This window comes from Chiloscyllium punctatum, chromosome 25, assembly GCF_047496795.1.
Source record: "Chiloscyllium punctatum isolate Juve2018m chromosome 25, sChiPun1.3, whole genome shotgun sequence".
Classification (NCBI taxonomy): Eukaryota; Metazoa; Chordata; class Chondrichthyes; order Orectolobiformes; family Hemiscylliidae; genus Chiloscyllium; species Chiloscyllium punctatum.
In genome coordinates this window covers 87,761,219-87,783,330 of record NC_092763.1, presented here as the reverse complement: position 1 = coordinate 87,783,330, position 22,112 = coordinate 87,761,219, and the positions used below count along the sequence as shown (strand labels likewise).

Genomic DNA, 22,112 nt, shown 5'->3' with positions numbered 1-22,112 from the left:
TTAACCTTGTGGAGAGAAGGTTGGACTGGGCCTTTATCTATTGTCATTTAGCTGACTGAAAGGTGATGATTTTGAAGCATGTACGAGTCTGAGGGGATTTAACAAGATAGATGTGAAAAGAATGTTTCCCCTTGCGTGAAAGACTGGAACTCGGTGAATTGGTTCTTGATTGAAAAATGAGTGAAAGGCTGTTGAGGGAAAATGGGAAAGTGGGTTTGAGGGTTAGGGTTAATGGTTCAAGAAGGCAGCTTACCAGTACTTTTCCATAGGTGACTCAGGATAGGGGCAGTCAATGCTGACCCAGCCAGAAATGCCAGCATCCCATGAATAAATTTTTAAAAAACCACAACCAGTCATTCATGAGCTTATCTAATGGCTGGACAAGCTCAAGGGGCCAAATGTCCTACTCCAAATTCATTTGTTCATGTGTTCACTTCACAAAAGGCGCAGGACAACTCAAACACTAACTGCAAAGTCTCTTAGTTTCTGGTCAAGGGCAACAGCTAACAGCAAATGGTGAGAGAAAATAAGTGGCTTTCTTCAGACATTTGTATTGGGCACAGAGAGAGAGAGAGACCATCTACCTTTCTAAAGGCTGAAGGCTTCTCACCATATTATTCACACTCGAGTTGTTCTGGAGGCCAAAAACCAGCAGAGCGTTGTCATCAGACAGATGATCTATGGTACCCAAAATTGATCACAAATGCATAAGCCAATTGGCTACTTGCTGCTGGCCAGATCTCACCCTGTCTGGTACCATGGGACTGTGTGCAATCTGCAAACAACTTCTCCAACTGCTTGCAACAATGTAGACAACATACAATGAGTTTCTGCAACTTGTTTTTGAGAGTAACAATTCCTTCCATAAGCCTAAGTCACGTGTTTCAGCATAGTTGGAGTGTTGATTGTGGATGTTTGGAATTATCTACATGGAGTGGTATTTTTGATGGGCCTATAGATCAACTACTCCATCGGTGTCTGGTCAACAAGATGCTATGTAATTTTTAATTTACTTTCATTAGAAGTATTTTCTTGTTAACAATTTTTAAACTGAATCTGTGCCATGGAAAGAAATGTAACTAAATCTTTTGTTCTTTTGCAGCAATCAATCACATTGTCAGGGATTGTGCAGGTGCGTGCCACATTAGGTCACTGCAGAATAATGCAAAATCATTTTTAAAAAGCAAATGTGTATTTTTATTTTAAAAACTTTAAAAATTCAGGTCATTTCTTAAATGCTAGAGGCTTTATGTTAAATTATTCTGGATTTTTTTTAGGGAGCTTCGAGTGACAATCCCGTGGTACAGCTCAGTGCAGTTCAAGCAGCCAGGTAATGATTGATGATTACATTTTGTTTCAGTTAAATTTGTCATGAATTTCATGCAAACCATTGAATGGTTACAACACAAAAGGAGGGCATTCAGCTCATCATATCCATGAGTTCGTCTGCAAAAGCAGTCAGCTAGCCTCACTGTAACACCCTTTCTGCATAGCCCTGAACATCTTTTTGGAGATAGATTCACAGAAGTGTTATCGTGCAGAAGGAGCCATTCAGCCCATAGTGTCTGCTTTGGCCATCCAAACACATCATGACTTGATGCTGAACAAAGAGAACTTGGAGTGCAGGATCATAGTTCCTTGAAAGTGGAGTAGCATGTAGATAGGATAGTAAAGAAGGTGTTTAGTATGCTTTATTGGTCAGAGTATTGAGTACAGGAGTTGGGAGGTCATGTTGTGGCTGTACAGAACATTGGTTAGGCCACTGTTGGAATATTGCATGCAGTTCTGGTCTCCTTCCTATCGGAAGGATGTTGTGAAACTTGAAAAGGTTCTGAAAAGATTTCCAAGGATGTTGCCAGGTTTGGAGGATTTGAGCTATAGGGAGAGGCTGAATAGGCTGGGGCTGTTTTCCCTGGCGTCTCGGGGCTGTGGGGTGACTTTAGAGGTTTATAAAATAATGAAGGATAAGATAAATAGACAAGGTCTCTTCCCTCGGGTGTGGATGTCCAGAACTAGAGGGCATAGTATGGAATACAGTTTTTAGAATCCCTACATGGGCAGCACAGTAGCTCAGTGGTTAGCACTGTTGCCTCACAGCCCCAGGGACCCGGGTTCGATTTCAGCCTCTGGCACCTGTCTGTGTGGAGTTTGTGCATTCTCCTCATGTCTGCGTGGGTTTCCTCTGGGTGCTCTGGTTTCCTCCTGCGATCCAAAGATGTGTGGGTTAGGTGAATTGGCCATGCTAAATTGTCCAGTGTTAGGTGCATTAGTTAGGGTAAATGTAGAGAAATATGGGTGGGATACTGTTTGGAAAGTCGGTATGGACTTGCTGGGCTGAAAGGCCTGTTTCCATATTTGGGGATTCTAAGTTTAGGGTGAGAGGGTAAAGATATAAAAAGGACCCAAGAGTTAACTTTTTCACCTCAGAGGGTGGTGCCAGAGGAAGCGTGGAGGCTGGTACAATTACAGGATTTAAAAGGCATCCAGATGGGTAAATGAATAGGAATGGTTTATAGGGATAAGGGCCAAGTGCTGGCAAATGGGACTAGATTAGGTTAGGATATCTGGTCGGCATGGATGAGTTGGACCGAAGGGTCTGTTTCCGTGCCGTACATCTCTGACTCTATGACATGGTGCTATTCTGTAAACAATCATGTCCTCTGGAATGTCTCAGGTGTTGCCTGGAATGAAAAGTCTCCGTTAAGAAGAGAGACTGGATAGGCTAGATTTGTTTTCATTGGAACAGAAGAGATCTGATTGATGTATATAAAATTGAAAGGTATAGACAATAGATTGTAAGAATCTCTTCCCCATGGCGGATGCATCTAAGGCCAGGGGGCATAGTTTAAGGTGAGGAGAAAGTGGTTTAGAAGAAATTTGAGAGATGTTTCTCACTCAGTGGGTGATAGAAGTATGGAATGTGCCATCTGAGACGGTGGTGGAGGCAGATACTATTGTAATATTTAAGAAGCGTCTGGATGAACGCTTAAAATGCCAGGACATTGTAGACTATGGACCAAGTGCAGGTAAATAGGATTAGTGTAGTTTGGCATTTGTTGGTGGGCTGCAGGGTCCGTTTCTATTCTGTGTGACAATGTAGGTATTTCAGTAACTGAGGATTGTTGGGGAGGAATTTGCAGGTGGTGTTTCCATGTAATTGCGGTGTTGTCCTTCTAATGGTAGTGGTCATAGGTTTGTAGTGGTCTTGGGAGTCCTGGTGAATTTATGCAATGTATCTTGTAGATGGCACACACTGCTGCTACTGAGTGTCAGTAGTGGAGACTGCATGTTTATGAATGTGCCATTCAAGCAGGCTCCTTTGTCCTGGATTGTGTCAAGCTTCTTGAGTGCAATTGGAGTTGTACTCATCCAGGCAAACGGGGAGAATTGCATCACACTCCTGACTTGTGCCTTGTTAATGCTGGCCAGGCTTTTGGGAGTTAGGAGGTGAGTTCCTTGCAAGAATCTTAGTCCCTGACCTGCCCTTATAACCACAGTACTTAGATGATTAATTCAGTTTGGATTCTGGCCAGTAGTAACTCCCAGGATGACAATAGTAGGGGATTCGATGATGATGATGCCAATGAATGTCAAGGGACAGTGATTAGATTCTCTCTCGTTGAAAATGGTTATTGTCTTGTACCTAGATATTGTCCAGGTGGTGTTGTACATGAGCACAAACTATCTGAGTAGTCACAAATGTCGCTGAACATTGTGCAATCATTGGCAAACATCCCCATTTCTGATGTTATGATGGAGGGAAGGTCATTAATAAAGCAGCTGAGGTTGAATGTGTCTAGGACACTGCTCTGATGAACTCCTGGAACTGAGATGATTAACCTCTGACAGTTTTAAAGTCTTTTGCAAGATGAGAAAAATACTTTTTCACACAGTGGCTAGTCATGGTCTGGAATACATTGCCTGGCAATGTGGTAGAGGTAGATTTAATTAAGGCATTCGAGAGGGCGTTGTTTCTATTTAAATGATCATCCAATGTGCAGGGAAAAGGCAGGAGACTGGTACTAAGTTAAAATGCTCAAATAGTCAGTGCAGGTGTGATGGGACAAATAGCTTCCTTCTGCACCATAACAATTCTGTGAACCTCGATCTCCACTTATTATCAACCTGAAATTGAGATGCACCCTTTCTGCTTTACCTTAGTTTCCATCACTTTTGTCATTGAAGGGACTCCAACTTCGTACCTTTCCAGTTTGCTGGAATGTCTCAATTGAACTGTCTCTTCCTAAAGGCAACTCATTGTTCACTTATGGTCCTGCAAATGATTTGATTATTTCACCTCATTCCCCAGACCCAGATCCAGCTATGTGTCCTCGCTTATTGGAAAAGAAAGACCGATTCTGGAAGTTTTCTGGATAATTATTAGTGTCCTAGTATATTGGGGTTATTAAAGCTCTCCTATTATAGCAATTGCACAAAGATATCAGTAGGCTGAACAGTGATAAATTAATCTCCAAACTAGAGAAGTACTAGCTAATGAATTTGGAAAAGGTAACAAAGCAAATATATAATAACTGGGAGGATGTGGAATAGTGTATAGGAGCAGGGGACAGTGAGGTACATGTGCAGTGATCTCTGAAGGTGTAGCAGTTGAGACGGCATATGAGATACTTGCCTTTATTAATTGAGGAATAGAACATAAGAGCTGAGGTTATGTTGGAACCATCTAAAATATTAATTAGACCATAGGTGGAGGACTGCGTGTAGGTCTGGCCACTGTTTTGTAGAAAAGATTTACTCATATGAGAAATGATAGGGAGAAGATTTTAATGTTTTGCATGGTTCCAACATAACCTTTCAATGCTTATATTCTATTCCTCAATTAATGAAGTTAAAAACTCACAGCACCAGGTTATAGTCAAACAGGTTCATGTGAAAGCAGTAACTTTTGGAATACTGCTAAGTCATGATCTTAACTTTGTATACCTCAGTCCAACACCGGCAGCTCCAAATCAATTAATAAAGGCAAGTATCCTGTATGCCGCCTTCTCTGCTATAACTTCAGAGATTGCTGGACATGTTGTTCACGGTCCCCGTGTTCCTTTACACTATTCCACATCCTCCCATTTATTGTGTACTCTTGCCTTGTTAGACCCTCTCCAAATTCATTAGCTAACACTTCTTTAGTTTGAGATAGACCATAGACATAGGAGCAGAAATTAGGCCATTCAGCCCATTGAGTCTGCCCCACCATTCAAGCATGGCTGATAGGTTTATTAACCCCATTTCCAGCTTTCTCCCTGTAAGCTTTGATCCCCATGGCAATCAAGAACTTATCTATCTTTGTTTTAAGTGTAGTTAATGACCTGGCCTCCATAGCCTTCTGAGACCATGAGTCGGCAAAATTGCTAATCGGACCACTTATATCTCTGTCCAAATCATTTATGTATGTGTGTGTATATCTGTATGTATGGGTCCTTGTCTTTCCTGCAATGGAAACATCTTCCCAATGTCCACTCTGTACAGGCTGTTCAGTATTCTAAGTTTCAATCAGATGCCCTCTCAGCCTCCTAAACTCCATTGAATATAGTCCCAGAGTCCCCAAACGTTCCTCATATGTTAAGCCTTTCATTCCTGGGATCATTCTCTTGAATCTCCTCTGGACCATCTGCAGGGCCAGTACACCCATCCTGAGGTATGGGCCCAAAATTGCTCACAGTACTCTAAATGCAGTCTGTCCAGAGCCTTCTAAAGCCTAAGAGGTACATCCCTGCTTTTATACTCTAATCCTCTTGAGATGAATGACAATATTGTATTTTTCCTTCCTAATTACTGACTCAACCTGCAAGTTTACCTTAAGAGAAACCAGGATTAGGACTCCCAAGTTCCTTTGCACTTCAGATCCATTTGCCTGGACTTAAGTGTTAGTTATGAGGAGTGGTTAGGTTGGTTGGAACTGATGAGAGGGAACGTAATTAAGGTGTACAAACTTATGAGGGGTCCAGGTAGTGGAAAGGAAAGCCCTATTTCCCTTGGCTGAGGAGGGGGAGGGGTCTATAATCATGGGACATCGAAACATAGAAAATAGGAGCAGGAGTTTTACCATTCAGCCAATTGAGCTTGCCCCATCATTCAACGTGGTCATGATTCGTGGGTGGCATGGTGGCAGTGGTTAGCACTGCTGGCTCACTGCGCCAGAGACCGGGGTTCAATTCCCACCACAGGCGACTGTGTGGAGTTTGCACATTCTCCCCGTGTCTGCGTGGGTTTACTCCGGGTGCTCTGGTTTCCTCCCACAATCCAAAAATGTGCAAGTTAGGTGAATTGACCATGCTAAATTGCCCGTAGTGTTAGGTGAAGGGGTAAATGTAGGCGAATGGGTCTGGGTGGGTTACGCTTCAGCGGGTCGATGTGGACTTGTTGGGCCAAAGGGCCTGTTTCCACACTGTAAGTAATCTAATCTAATCTAAAAATGATTGATCTAACTCAGTGCCATACTCCTGTGCTGCCCCCATACCCCTTTAGGTTTTAGAAATCTCTTTTTTTTTCTTAAATATATTCAGTGACCTCCCCTCCACAGCATTTTGTGGTAGAGAATTCCACAGGATCGCCAACCTCTGCGTGAAGACATTTCACCTCATCTCAGTCCTAAATGACTTGGAGATTGAGATCCAATCCTGATTTTGACCCCTTGTTCTGGGCCCCTCAACTAGGGGAAGTATCATCCCTGCATCTAGTCTGTCCAGCCCTGTCAGAATTGTATACATTTCAGTAAGATTTCCTTGCATTCTTCTGAAGTCAAGTGAACACAGGCCCAGGTATGCACAGTGCTCTCGATGTGATCTTACTATGGCCCTGCACAGCTGCCATCAGACCTCTTTGCAAAAGGATTTGAGTATAGGAACAATGAAAACCAAAATAGCATTTGCTTTCCTAACTACTTGCTTTCAGAGACTAGTGTTACATCTAGGTTGCTTATTGCATCAACATTTCCCAATCTCACCTTTTTAAATAATACAATACCATTCTATGGATAACTTTGCAATCTTATACTGCATCAGGCATGTATTTTCCCATGCACTCGGTAAATCCAAATCACCCTAAAGCTGCCACCTCACCTCTCAATTTCATTTAGTTTTGTATCTCCAGCAAACTTGAAATACACAGTGAAGTTCCTTTTCCCAAACTGTTGTGAGATTTAAAGTAAGCGATTTAGTTGGGTTTCTTTGAGTAATCTTTTCACCCAGAGTGTTTTGAGGAATTGGAACTCATTGCCTGAAAGAATGGCAGAAACTGAAACGCTCATAACATTTTAAAAAGTATTTGGATTCCCTAGGTCAAAATCCTGGAACACCCTCCCTAACAGGACTGGTAGTGTCTCTAATGGGCAAATGGACAGCAGCAGTTCAAGAAGGTAGCTCTTACCAACACCTTTAAGGACAATTAGGCTTGAACAACAAATGCTGGACAAGCCAAAAAGCCCCTGTCCATGAATGAATTTTAAAAATTTGAAGTGCTGTAAACTACAAAGTTGTAGACCAGGAACTGGAAAATGGGATGCAGCTGGATGACTAATAGTTGAGGTAAAAACAATGACTGCAGATGCTGAAAACCAGATTCTGGATTAGTGGTGCTGGAAGAGCACAGCAGTTCAGGCAGCATCCAAGGAGCTTCGAAATCGACGTTTCGGGCAAAAGCCCTTCATGAGGAATAAAGGCAGTGAGCCTTGAAGCGTGGACAGGTAAGCTAGAGGAGGGTGGGGGTGGGGAGAGAGTAGCATAGAGTACAATGGGTGAGTGGGGGAGGGGATGAAGGTGATAGGTCAGGGAGGAGAGGGTGGAGTGGATAGGTGGAAAAGGAGATAGGCAGGTAGGGCAAGTCCGGACAAGTCATAGGGACAGTGCTGATCTGGAAGTTTAGAACTAGGGTGAGGTGGGGGAAGGGGAAATGAGGAAGCTGTTGAAGTCCACATTGATGCCCTGGGGTTGAAGTGTTCCAAGGCGGAAAATGAGGCGTTCTTCCTCTAGGCGTCTGGTGGTGAGGGAGCAGTGGTGAAGGAGGCCCAAGACCTCCATGTCCTTGGCAGAGTGGGAGGGGGAGTTGAAATGTTGGGCCACGGGCTGGTGTGGTTGATTGGTGCGGGTGTCCCAGAGATGTTCCCTAAAGCGCTCTGCTAGGAGGTCCCCAGTCTCCCCAATGTAGAGGAGACCGCATCGGGAGCAACGGATACAATAAATGATATTAGTGATTGTGCAAGTAAAACTTTGGATGTGGAAGGCTCCTTTAGGGCCTTAGATAGAGGTGAGGGAGGAGGTGTGGGCGCAGGTTTTACAGTTCCTGTGGTGGCAGGGGAAAGTGCCAGGATGGGAGGGTGGGTCGTAGGGGATTGTGGACCTGACTAATAATTGGTCAGCATTAGTATGATTGGCTGAATAGTCTCTTTCCTTGCTATAAATATTGCACAGCAGAAAAATCACAATAAGAAAATAGAAAAACTTGAATTATTTGTTTTAATAAGCGTACATCAGTAATGTCTCCATATTCCATCAAGTAATGATTTAGTTCTGCAGATGCAATGCTATGTTAAAGAGGTTACATGTAATATGGACATGGAGGTATACAGCACAGAAACAGGCCGTCCTGTCCAACTCACTGTTGCCCAGTTTTCCTGAACTAAACTAGTCCCATTTGTCTGTGTTTGGCCCATAACACTCTTAAACCTCTCTCATCTGTGTATCTGTTCAAATGTCTTTTAAACATAATTGTAGCCATCTCTACCACTTCCTCTGGCAGCTTGTTTGAAAAATGCATCACCCTATGTGAAAAAATTGCCCCACAGATCCCTTTTTAAATTTTTCTCCCCTCACCTTAAAATTGCGCTGTTTAGTTTTAGAGTGCACTACCCTGGGGAAAAAGTTTTTGGCTATTCAATTTATCCATGCTTCTCGTGAGTTTATAAACCTGTATATGGTCACCCTTCAGCTTTCTATGCTCCGGGGAAAGATGCCCCAGCTTATCCAGCCTCTCCTTTAAACTCAAACCTTCCAATTTCAATAACATCCTCATAAATCTTTTTTGCACCCTTTCCAGTAAACACAGTCACCAGAATTGTATGCAGTACTCCAAATATGACCTCGTCAATATCTCCTACAGCTGTAAATGATGTCCCACCTGCTGTATTCAGCGTAGGAGCAAATTACTGCAGACGCTGGAATCTGTACTGAGTGTGTCAGGTAGCATCCATGGATAGAGAGCAAGCTAACGTTTTGACTCTAGATACTCTAGATTTGAAACGTAGCTTGCTTTCTCTCCTTGGATGCTGCCTGACTTGCTGTGGTTGGTAGCATTTTTTATATTCACTATTCTGACTGATGAGGGCAAGCATTTGCCAACTGCCTCCTTCACCACCTTTACCTGTGACACCACTTTCAAGGAACTATGCACTAGCACCCCTAGGGGTGTCTGTTTGACAACACTCCCCAAGGCTCTACAATTAATTGTTTAAGTCCTGTCCTGGTTTGATTTACCAAAATACAGCACCTTGCATTTATCTGAATTAAACTATCTGCCATTCTTCAGCCCAGTTGATCAAGATCAGTTTGTACTGAGATAACCTTTTCACTCCAACAATTTTGGAGTTGTCTGAAAACTTACTAACTGTGCCTCAAAATTGTTTGTATAAGTGATGAACAACAGTGGACCCAGAACTGAACCTTGCAACCCACGCTGGCTGCAAGATGATAATGATCAGAGATCGCAAGAGATCAAGATTAACATGGTCATGGCTGATCTTATCCTTGTCTCAACTCCGTTCTCCTGGTGCTCCCATTAGCTCTTTATCCTGCTTTTCATAAGAAACACATCTATTTCTTTCTTTAATCTGTTGACTGATTTTGCACTCTATCACAGTGAGTTCCAGAGATTCACCACCCTGTGAGAGAAATAGTTTCTCCTCATCTCCGTTTTGAACCGACCTCTTCTCACTGTATATCTAACCCTCTTGTTTGAGACTGAACCATAAGGGGAAATATCTGTTCAACGTTCACCTTATCAATCCCCTGATTACCTCAGTCAGATCCCCATTCTTCTGAACTCCAGTGAATATAAGCCCAAGCTATTCAACAGCTCCTCATAACGCCAACCCTGTTATCCCTTTCATACACTTGATCCTGGGGATCTACTTTTATGACTTTTAAGACCTCTCGCACCACCTCTTCTGTAATGTGGACTCTTCAAGTTGTTATTAACTTCTCAGAGTTTCATAATTTCCATGTCTTTCTCCACGGTAAATGCAGATGATAAATATTCACTTAAGATCATTCCCATCTCCTACGGTTGCGCACATGATAAACCTCTTGATTTTTAAAGGACCCTATTGTCTCCTTAGTTACTCTTTTGCCCTTAATACACTTGTAGAATCTCTTTGAATTCTCCTTTACTTTGTCTGCCGAAGCTATCTCACTTCCCCTTTTTGCCGTCCTGATTTCGCTCTTAAGGAACTCCTAAAACCCTAATACTCCTTCAGGGATTGACTTGATCCAAGCTACTACTACCTGACGTACGTCTCCTTTCTGTTGACCAGAGCCTCAATATCTCTAGTCATCCGGTGTTCCCCACGTCAGCCAGCCTTACCCTTCACACTAACAGAAACATGCTGGCTCTGAACTCTTGTTTTGTTTTTGAAAGCCTTCCAGTAGCCAAAAGTCCTTTTGCTCTTGAACAGCCTCCCTCAATCAATTTTTGAAAGTTCCTGTCTAATACCATCAAAATTGGCCTTGCCCAATTTAGAACTTTAACTTGTGGACAAGAGCTATCCTTTTCCACGACTATTTTAAAACTAATACAGTTATGGTCACTGGTCCCAAAGTGTTCTCCTACTAACGTGTGCTGTGGTCGCATATTGTGCAGGTCCATGTGTTTGGGACAGTATTATCTGGTGTATCTGGATTTGCATCATACCTGGTCAGTAATGCCCACATCCTGTGAATGAATTAAAAAGCAAATTCACACAGCTGGATCCCATAACAAAATCAAATGGGTCACCATGTGAGATGAATACCTACAGATTAATCTGCAGATTAACTTCCCTGTATGAAAAATGGGTAATTTTCATGGCTCCTCCATGCTTATGTCATTCCCCTGCAGAATTGGTCCTGGGACTTTCCACTCCTACTGGTAGCCAGCAGTTTGTGCAAGTGTCCATGGTGTACTCCACTCTGTAAACAGCTGCCATCTCAAAACAGTTGTAAACAGAAGAATTACTGACATACATTGGTTAGTGAGTAGAAAGTGAGGACTAAAGATGCTGGAGATCAGAGATGAGAGTGTGTTGCTGGAAAAGCACAACAGGTCAGGCAGCATCCAAGGAACAGGAGATTCTATTTTTTTGATGAAGGGCTTATGCCTGAAACGTTGATTCTCCTGCTCCTAGGATGCTGCCTGATCTCCTGTGCTTTTCCAGCACCACACTCTCGATACATTAGTTAATGTTCAAACTATCACCCTCAAAGTGGAAAGGTGGTGACATAGTGATAATTTCACTGGTAGAACCCCAGGCAAATCTCACCATGGCAGATGATGAAATTTGAATTCAGTATAAAAAAAACTGGGTTAAAAAGCTAGTCTAATACTGACCATTTAACTGTCAACTGTCATAAAAACCCATCTAGTTCACCAGTGCCCTTCAGAAAAAGAATTTGCCATCTTTATATGTGCCTGCAAACCCAGTGCAATGTGGTTGGCTCTAAAATGGCTCAGCAAGCCACCTAGTTATATCAATCTGATGCAAAACAATGAAAGTGGATGGATCAACAAGCATCAATTCAGGCATGAGAAATGCCAACAGCAAACTCTGGTACCATTGCAACATTTAAAAGGCATCTGGATAGATATATGAATAGGAAGGGTTTAGAGGGATATGGGCAAAGTGCTGGCAAATGGGACTGGATTAGGTTAGGATATCTGGTTGGCATGGATAAGTTGGACTGAAGGGTGTGTTTCTGTGCTGTACATCTCTCACTCTAAGCCCTGTCAACTTTACATAATCCTCATTAGGAACATCTGGGGACTTGTGCAAAACTTGGGAGAACTGACCTGCAGTCTAGTTAACCAACAGCTTGTGTAATCTTACTCATGGAATCATATATTGTGGACACAGCCTCAGGCATGACCATGCTCATCAGGTCTGGCAGCATCTGTGAGAAGAAAGCAGTGTCAACATGAAGTCCAGTGACCCTTCATCAGTGTCACTAGATTTGGAATGTTAATCTTCTTTATTCCACAGATGCTGCCAGATCTGATGAGTTTTGCCAGCAATTTCTTTGTTTCAGATCTCCAGTTTCTGCATTCTTTGTTTTAATTCATTGCTGGGCACGTCCTGTCCTACCAGTAAAGCAGACCTGGCAGAACAGCTAATCCAGAAATATACAGTCCGGAGAGACTTGCCTTGGGAAATATCAACATTTGATACCATGAAGGTATGGCAAGGAAATCTGACAACCCCCTCCCCCTTCACCACAATCTCACGTCCCCCCCACTAGTTCAGCTGATCAATCAGTTCTCCTCCACATTGACCAGTACTTGGAGAAAGCACGGAGGGTGAGGGGGACACAATGTACTCTGGATACAAAACTTGAATATTCATCTCGGAAGGTGGCTCAGTAGTTAGCAATGCCCACATTCGATGAACAAATAATGGAAAGTAGGCTCCTAATGGACTTTTCTGCTAGATTTGTGACAGCGGCAGGTGGTGAGGGAAGACCTTACTTGTACTCATCCTTAACATTCTAGTTATTGCAGATGCAGGTGTTCATTGCAGTATTACTAGTGATCACTGCACAGTCCTAATGGAGTCAAACATCCTGCCTTCCCATTGAAGATACCGTCCCTCATATTATGTGATACTACCACTATGCTAAGTAGAACAGACTGCAAACAGATCTAACAACTCAAAAATGTGCATCTACGAAGTACTCTGGATCATCGGCCGCAGCAGATTTGTACTCTGATATAGTCTACAACCTCACAGCCTGGCATGTTTTACATTCCACCATTACCATCAAGTCAGGGGCTCACCTTTGGTTTATTGAAGAGTGCAGGTGGGCATGAGGGGAACAGCGACAGGCATACTTAAAAATGAGTTGTCAACTTTTAAAAGCTATAACATGGGAGTAGTATGCCAAACAGCAGCAGACACACAACATACATAGAGTTTAGCAATCCCAGGATTCATCAATACAATCTAAGGTCTGCAATCTCTACATCAAGTGACGAATAATGGTGGGCAGTTAAACCAACAGAAAGAGGTGGTTTCACAACTGTCCCTATCCTCAATGATGTGGGAGCCATGCACATCAGTGCAAAAGACAATATTGAAGTATTTGCATTCATCTTCAACCAGAAGTGCTGAATGGATCATTCATTTTGTCGTCTTGATGAGGGTCCTGGCATCACTGACATGAATCTTCAACCACTCCATAAGACTTCTAGAAGCATTGAATGTCCTGGCAACAAAAGTATTGAAGAATTGCATTTAAGCATAGAAATTAGGAGCTGGAATAAGTCACTTGGACCTTTGAACTTGCTTCAACTTTGAATAAGATCAAGGCTAATTCACTTATTCCATATTCCTGCTACTGTCAATAACCTTTGAGCCTTGCTTACCAAGTCCCTATTTCCACCTTAAAAGTATTCAAAGACTCTGCTTCAACCTTTTTTTTGAGGAAGCAAGTTCCAAAAACACTCATCCCTTTTCCATTTCATTGCCTTAAACAGTGTGTCCTAGTTCAAGATCTTCTCAAATGATGAAGCATCCTTTATACATCCAGTTTGTCAAGACCACTCGCTTCTCTGCGTCAAATCAACTCTCTTCATATTTTTCTGAACTCCAGATACAAGCCTAGCCTGTCCAACCTTTCCTCATAAGTCAACCCATCCATGCCAGGAAGAGAGAGGGGAGAGGAAACCGGTGAAGTCCGCATTAATGCCCTGGGGTTGATTGGTTCCGCAGCGGAAGATAAGGTGTTCTTCCTCCAGACGTCAGGTGGTGAGGGAGTGGCGATGGAGGAGGCCCAGGACCTGCATGTTCTTGGCAGAGTGGGAGGGGGAGTTGAAATGTTCAGCCACTGGGCAGTGGGGTTGGTTGGTGCGGGTGTCCAGGAGATGTTCCCTAAAGCGTTCTGCAAGAAGGCATCCAGTCTCCCCAGTGTAGAGAACTCTTTGGTCACCCACTCTTGAACAAAGTTAAAGTTGACTCAACAATTTGGTTAAGCATTTGGGTGCTCAGAAATTCAGTCATTATCGGCCCATTTCAGAGAACAATTTTGGCAAACCATCGCATCATCCTCTGCCATTTCCGCCACCTGCAAATAGACCCCACCACCGAAGATATATTTCCGTTCCCACCCATATATGCTTTCTGCAGAGGCCATTCCCTCCGTGACCACCTGGTCACGTCCACACCCCCCAACAACCCACCCTCCTGTCCTGGCACCTTCCTCTGCCACCGCGTGGATTGCAAAACCTGTGTCCACACCTTCCCCCTCACCTCCATCTAAGGTCCCATAGGGGCCTTCCACATCCATCAAAATTTCACCTGCACTTCCACGCATCATTTATTGTATCCGTTGCTCCCAATGCATTCTCCTCTACATTGGGGAGACTGGATGTCTTCTCGCAGAGTGCTTTAGAGAACATCTCAGGGACAGCTGCACCAACCAACCCCACCATCCCCTGGCTGAATATTTCAACTCCCCCCTCCCACTCTGCAGAGGACATGCAGGTCTTGGGCCGCCTCCATTGCCACTCCCTCACTATCCGATGCCATGAGGAACAACACCACCTCTTCTGCCTCTGAACACTTCAACCGCAGGGCATCAATGTGGACATCACCAGTTTCCTCATTCCCCTCCCCCTACTTACCCCAGTTCCAACCTTCCAGCTCAGCACCACCCTCATGCCCTGTCCCTCCTGTCAACATTCCTTCCCACCTAACTGCTCCACTCTACTCTCCAATCTATCACCTTTACCCCCACCTCCATCCGCCTATTGCTCTCTCAACTACCTTCTCCCTAGTCCCACCCCTCCCATTTATCTCTCCATCTCAGAACCTCTAGTTATGCCCCTAGCCAAACAGTTACAACACTGCCATCTATCTGACAATTGCTTAGGCATGCTCTGTCCACCAAAAACAGGGCAAATCCCACCCAACCAATTGTTGTCCATCACTTGATTCTCAGCACAGTGATGGAAAGGATTATAGGCGGTGCTGTTATGCGCTTTTATTTGGGTTCTGCCTGGGTCATTCTGCATCTGACCTCATTACAGCCTTGGTCTCGACATGAACAAAAGAGCAGAACTCCACTGATGAGATGAGAGTGTCTACCCTTGACATCAAGGCAGCATTTGACCAAGGGTGGGGTGTAGTGTCTACTAGTTGGAGTCGTACCGAACATAAAGGAGGTTGTTAAGTGTTATGCAACTTTATGATGTATTAATAATAATGTCTGGAAACTTGAAAAGCTTTAAGTTTGATTTGTATTTCTATGTAGTATAGTTAAGAAGAAGTTTTAGTTTCAGTTTTGTGTTTTGAGAGTGGTGACCGGTTGTCTGGAGATTTTAAAACCTCGAGGTTTAAGAATTCCTTTGACACAGAATCATAGAATCCCTACAGTGCAGTTAGGTGCCATTTGGTCCACTGACACTGAAGTAGCCATCAGCAGAGCATCCCAGCAATCCTGCATTTATCATGGCTGATCTATCTAGCCTGCACATCCCTAGACACCATGGGACAACTTAGCATGGCCAGTGCACCTAAGCTGCACAACTGGAATTAATCTGTATGGTTTATGAGATACTAAATTCAGTGGTCCTCCTTGTGGTGCAGTGTTAACATCCATACCGCTGGACCATGAGGCCTAGGTTCAAGACCTGCATACTGCAAAGGTGTGTAATAACATCCATGTAGGATGATCAGAGCAAGAGGTTAAATAAAAGAAAAATGCTGATGCACAAATGAATTTCCGAGTGATTTGCCAAATTTGTTCTCTGGAATGGGCCTACAATATCTCAGCACCCCACAAGGTGATGCTTAATCAAATTGTTGAGTCTCACAGACAATTCCCTCTATTGGACAAAGTTTCCATTTCAACTTTAACTTTGTTCAAGAGTGGGTGACCGAATGTCAGAAATGTTTTGAGACAGGGAGACATAAACTCTTTCTTTTAGAAAGACATAACCATCTAAAAGGTGCAGTGCAGTTTAGCAATCTCCAAAGTCATGGCTCAGAGTCATTGAGAAAAGCTCAAGAAACAAAAGGCTATGGAAAAAGAGTTTAAGGAACTCATGTTAAGAAATAAATGATTGTGATAACAGTTTCTGCATGGATCCCAGGAAGGGACATTGACGAAAGAAATTGTCTTGATTGAAAAGAATCCAATTACAGCGGTGTTACTGAACAAGGAACTTTAAAATGGAAACAGGGTGACCCCTCACTGCGGTTTGAGTATTCTTCAAATCGTTGTTTGGGGTAAAATGGAAGTATCTTTATTATTGATATCTGTAATACTGTTTCACCTAGTTGTTTTACAGTGTAAAATTTATTTTTTCCTTTAATGCATAATAAATTTTGTTCTCTTTAACAAAAGAACAACGGCAGCCTCTTGTGAATATGTTTAGTGACTGACCAGCATGGTAAATGTATTGCAAAAATCAAATGTATGATCTCTCAAGACAGCATTCATTTTAGAACTTAACTTGTCCAGTATTGTCAACAGTGTCATAACAAAGATGAGTCATCTCAGTCGCAGGTCATTACTTCAGGAGTTCCTCAATGTAGTGTTCTAAGCAAAACTGTCTTCAGGGGGCTTCATTAATAACCTTCCCTCCATCATGAAATTAGAAATGGGGGCATTTTCTGATGATTGAACAAGTGTTCAGCACCATTTGTGAGTCACGTACTGAAGCATCCATGTCAAATGCAGCAAGATCTGGACAATATCTGGGGTAGATTGATAAGCGGCAATTAACTTTTGTACAGTCAATGATCATCTCCAACAAGAGACAATCAAACCATCAACCTTTGACGTTCTCATTGATGAATCCCCTGCTATCACCATCCTGAAGGTTGCTATAAACAAGAAACAAAATACCATGGCTATGAGAGCAAGTCAAAGACTGGAAATCCTGCAGGGAGGAACTCACCACCTGATTCCCCCGATCCTGTCCACCATCTACAAGTCGCAATTGAGGAGTGTAATGGAATACTCCCCACTTGACGGGATATTTGCAGCTCCAGCAGCATTCAAGAAACTTGACATCATCCAGAACAAAGTGTCTTGCTTGATTGGTACCACATCTACAACATTCATTCCCTCTTGCCCTCAGGGTGGCATGGTGGCTCAGTGGTTAGCATTGCTACCTCACCACGCCAGGGACCCGGGTTTGATTCCACCCTAGGGTGAAATTCTCTCCACAGCTGTCTGGGTTTCTTCTGGATGCTCTGATTTCTTCCCATTGTCCAGCGGTAAGCAGATTGAGTGGATTTGTCATGGAGTAGGGATGAGGAAGGACTTGGTCTGGGTGGGACGTTCTTTGGAGCATGGGTGTATCGATAGGCTGAATGGTCAGTTTCCATACTGTAGGGATTCTATGCTTCTATCACCGATGATTTGTAGCAGCAATACCTACCGTATGCAAGATGCACTGCATAAATTCACCAAGTCTTATTAGACAGCACCTTTCACACACAAGACCACTATCACCTAAAAGGACAAGGGTAACAGATCTGAACACCATATCATCTTAGAATGCAGATAACCAGTGCACAGGGGCAGGAATTGTTAAAGCATCACAATTTCCAAATCCTTCTTAGCAGCAATAAATGCAACTGACAATGAGTAATGGAATATTTAACTAGAAGTGGGTGAACAGTCCTCAGAGTTTAAATTATCTAAAGGAGCAGTGTTATTAGATTTCCTAAAATGGCTCAAACAAATTACAAGGTCCTGGAGGAAACTTACTAAAAATTAAAGGCTAGTTAATGGTGAATCTTAAATATAAAGATTGCAAAACTATTGAGTCCATGGCATTTACAATGAAAACTATTCTCTAAGTAGAAAAGCAGCTGATATTGTTCTGTAACATTTAATGGTTGCTGATACTGAATGCATAAATGAATTTCAAAGTAGTTTGCCGACATTGTTCTCTGGAATGGGTCGATAAAGACTGAATTTCTGAGCACCCAAATGTATAACCAAATTGTTGTATCAACTTTAACTTTGTTCCAGAGTGGGTGGCCAAAGAGTCAGAAATGAAGGGCTTTTGCCCGAAACATCGATTTCGAAGCTACTTGGATGCTGCCTGAACTGCTGTGCTCTTCCAGCACCACTAATCAAGAGTCAGAAATGTCTTGAGAACCTCACACAATGCTGGCCTAACACTTAATGAAAAAATGTGAATTTGTCAAGTACAGGATAAAATTATTTGGACACGTTGTTTAAACCATTGGAATTATATGTGGTCTACAAAAAAAAACTCAAAGAGAATCTCCACCTAGGAATGTCTGAGAACTTCAAAAGATCCATGGGATGGTAAATCGGATTGTTAATTCCTATTAAATTTGACAAAGGTCAGTGAGAATGCTTTTGAGACCATCAATAGTGTTGCTGAAATGTGAGTTAGCAAGTCACTTTTGAAAAGATTAAACAACTCCTCTCTTGAGAACTCTTAGCACGTAATGATCTGTGTTCACCAACTGTAATAGTGGCAGATGCCTTATCTACGGGAAAGTGTAAAACATAGATTTTTTTTTTGTGCTTCTAAGTGATTAACAGAATATTATTACTCCCCAAAGGAGAATCCCAAAGCGTTTTTATTCTTTAATAAGTAGCAAGTGGGTAACTAGAGAAAGGATTGGTCCACTAAAGGATAACGAAGGAAGGCTGCGTGTCGAACCTGAGAAAATGGGTGAGATTCTGAATGTTTACTTTGCATCATTGTTCACTGAGGAGAGGAACATGATGAATCTTGAGATTAGAGATAGAAGTTTGATTAGTCTGGATCACGTTGACATAAGTAGGGAAGATGTGTTGGTTAGGCTAGAGGTTATTAAGGTGGACAAATCCCCAGGACTGGATGGGATCTATCTCAGGTTGCTGAGGGAGGCGAGAGAGGAAATAGCTGGGGCCCTGACACATATCTTTGTGGCATCAATAAATACAGGTGAGGTGCTGGAGGACTGGAAGGTTGCTAATGTTGTCCCCCTGAACAAGGAGGGTAGCAGGGATATTCCGGGTAACTACAGACTAGTGAGCCTGACATCCTTGGTGTGATCATTGCTGGAGAAGGTACTGAGGGATAGAATCTATTTATATTTAGAAAAAAATGGGCTTATCAATGATAGGCAACATAGTTTTGTGCAGGGGAGATCATGCCTTACCAACTTAATAGAGTTCTTCGAGGAAGTTACCAAGTTGATAGATGAAGAAAGGGCTGTTGATGTCATATACGTGGACTTCAGTAAGGCGTTTGATAAGGTTTCCCATGGTAGACTAATGGAGAAAGTGAAGTCACATGGTGTGCAGAGTGTTCTAGCTAGGTGGATAAAGAACTGGTTGAGCAACAGGAGACAGTAGTAGTTGAAGGGAGTTTCTCAAAATGGAGAAGGATGACCAGTGGTGTTCCACAGAGGTCAGTGTTGGGGCCTCTGTTGATTGTAATATACATAAATGATCTAAAAGAGGGCACTGTTGGTATGATCAGCAAGTTTGCAGATGACACAGATTGGTGGAGGAGCAGAAAGCATAAGGGACTGTCAGAGAATACAGGAGGATATAGATAGACTGGAGAGTTGGGTGGAAAAGTGGCAGATGGCTTTCAATCCAGACAAATGTGAGGTGATGCATTTAGGCAAGACTAATTCTAGAGCGAACCATACAATGATTGGAAGAGCCTTGGGAAAAGTTGATGGGCAGAGAGATCTGGGAGTGCAGGTCCATTGTACCCTGAATGGTGCTGCACAGGTGGATAGAGTGGTCAAGAAGGCAGATAGACAATAGATGCAGGAGTAGGTCATTCTGCCCTTCGAGCCTGCACCGCCATTCAATATGATCATGGCTGATCATTCCTAATCAGTATCCTGTTCCAGCCTTATCTCCATACCTCTTGACTCCACTATCTTTAAGAGCTCTATCCAATTCTTTCTTAAAAGAATCCAGAGACTGGGCCTCCACTGCCCTCTGGGGCAGAGCATTCCACATAGCCACCACTCTCTGGGTGAAGTAGTTTCTCCTCATCTCTGTCCTAAATGGTCTACCCCATATTTTTAAGTTGTGTCCTCTGGTTCGGCACTCCCCCATCAACGGAAATATGTTCCCTCCTGCCAGAGTGTCCAGTCCTTTCATAATCCTATACGTTTCAATCAGTTCCCCTCTCAGTCTTCTAAACTCAAGGGTATACAAGCCCAGTTGCTCCAGTCTTTCAGTGTAAGGCAATCCTGCCATTCCAGGAATTGACCTCGTGAACCTACGCTGCACTCCCTCAATAGCCAGAATGTCTTTCCTCAAATTTGGAGACCAGAACTGTACACAGTACTCCAGGTGTGGTCTCACCAGGGCCCTGTACAGTTGCAGAAGCACCTCTTTGCTTCTATACTCAATCCCTCTTGTTATGAAGATATAGTATGCTTGCCTTCATTGGACAGGGTATTGAGTATAAGAGCTGGCAAGTCATGTTAAAATTGTACAAGACATTGGTTCGGCCGCATTTAGAATACTGTGTACAGTCTGGTCACCACATTAACAAAAGGATGTGGATGCTTTGGAGAGGGTGCAGAGAAGGTTTACAAGGATGTTGCCTGGTATGGAAGGTGCTAGCTATGAAGAGAGGTTGAGAGGTTAGGATTCTTTTCATTAGAAAAAAGGAGGTGGGGGGGGCTGATTGAAGTTTACAAGATCATGCAGGGTATAGACAGGTTGGATAGAGACAAGCTTTTTCCCAGGGTGAAGGATTCAATAACAAGAGGTCACGATTTCAAGGTGAGAGGTGGAAAGTTTAAGGGGGGTACATGCGGCAAGTACTTCACACAGAGAGTAGTTGGTGTTTGGAATGCGTTGCCAGCAGAGGTGGTAAAGGCAGGTGCGGTAGATTCATTTAAGATGCGCCTGGACAAATGCATGAGTAGGTGGGGAGCAGAGGGAGACAGATGCTTAGGAATTGACCAACAGATTTAGGCAATACATTTGGATTGGCTCAGGCTTGGTGGGCCGAAGGGCCTGTTCCTGGGCTGTAAATTTTACAGCGCAGTGCAGGCCCTTCGGCCCTCGATCATTTTGTTCTTTGTTCTTTGAGAAAAAAGCTTTAGTCATAATATGGGGACTTAACCATGTTTTAGACCTTGGAATTAGATTGTAGTTCAAAATCAAAACTAACCATCATCTGTTGGTAACCCTCCTGAATGTGAAAGAAGTTTTAAGATGTTGCCTCAACTTTAGCACTAAGGTTAAGCTTTGTATGGCACGATTCAGTCTCTGAATTGTGTACAGAGGAAGGTCTAACCTACAGCAGATGCTCTCAAGAATGACACGAGTATAGATAAACACAAATTCTGTATCGGTCTTTACTGTGGCCAGTACAGGTAACATATCAGAAATAGCTGTAAATCTGGGAATGGAAGATAGGGAGGAACTCGGGAAAATTATTCAGCAGGAAAATGATACTGAGTAAATTGTTGGAGTTATCTACTGATAAGTTGCCAGTCTTCATTAACTTTATTCTGTGGTCTTAAAAGAAGTGACCAGTTGATGAGTTGACTATAATTTTTGAAAATGCCCTTAATTCAGGGATGGCTCCATTAGATTGGAAAATAATGGACGTAACTCCTTCATTCAAAAAGGAGGAAACTACAGGCTAGCTAGCTGCTTGGCTGTCATATGGAAGATATAATGTCTTTGTTAATAGCTTTGATAATAAGAGAATGATCAGGGAGAAGGTAGGGCCGATCAGGGATAGCATAAGGAACTTGTGCGTGGAGTCTGAACAGAAAGGGGAAGTCCAAAATGAGTTTTTTTCTTTGGTTTTCACAAAGGAAAGGGACCTTGTTGCAAATGAAAACTTAAGAGGAGCTGGGACACCGGTCTTGACCAGATCAAGATTGATGA

The 22,112-nt window shown here is 42.9% G+C and overlaps 1 protein-coding gene across 2 annotated transcripts in view; it reads left to right on the top strand.

The window, feature by feature from the left end:
* The window catches only part of LOC140496101 (importin subunit alpha-4-like), a 125,809-nt gene that overhangs the window by 19,999 nt on the left and 83,698 nt on the right, over positions 1-22,112 (top strand). For both annotated transcript variants that reach the window (XM_072595662.1, XM_072595663.1), the window contains 2 exons: positions 1,103-1,132; positions 1,278-1,330. In XM_072595662.1, the coding sequence (XP_072451763.1) occupies positions 1,103-1,132; positions 1,278-1,330 (83 nt within the window). The remainder of the gene's footprint in view (positions 1-1,102; positions 1,133-1,277; positions 1,331-22,112) is intronic.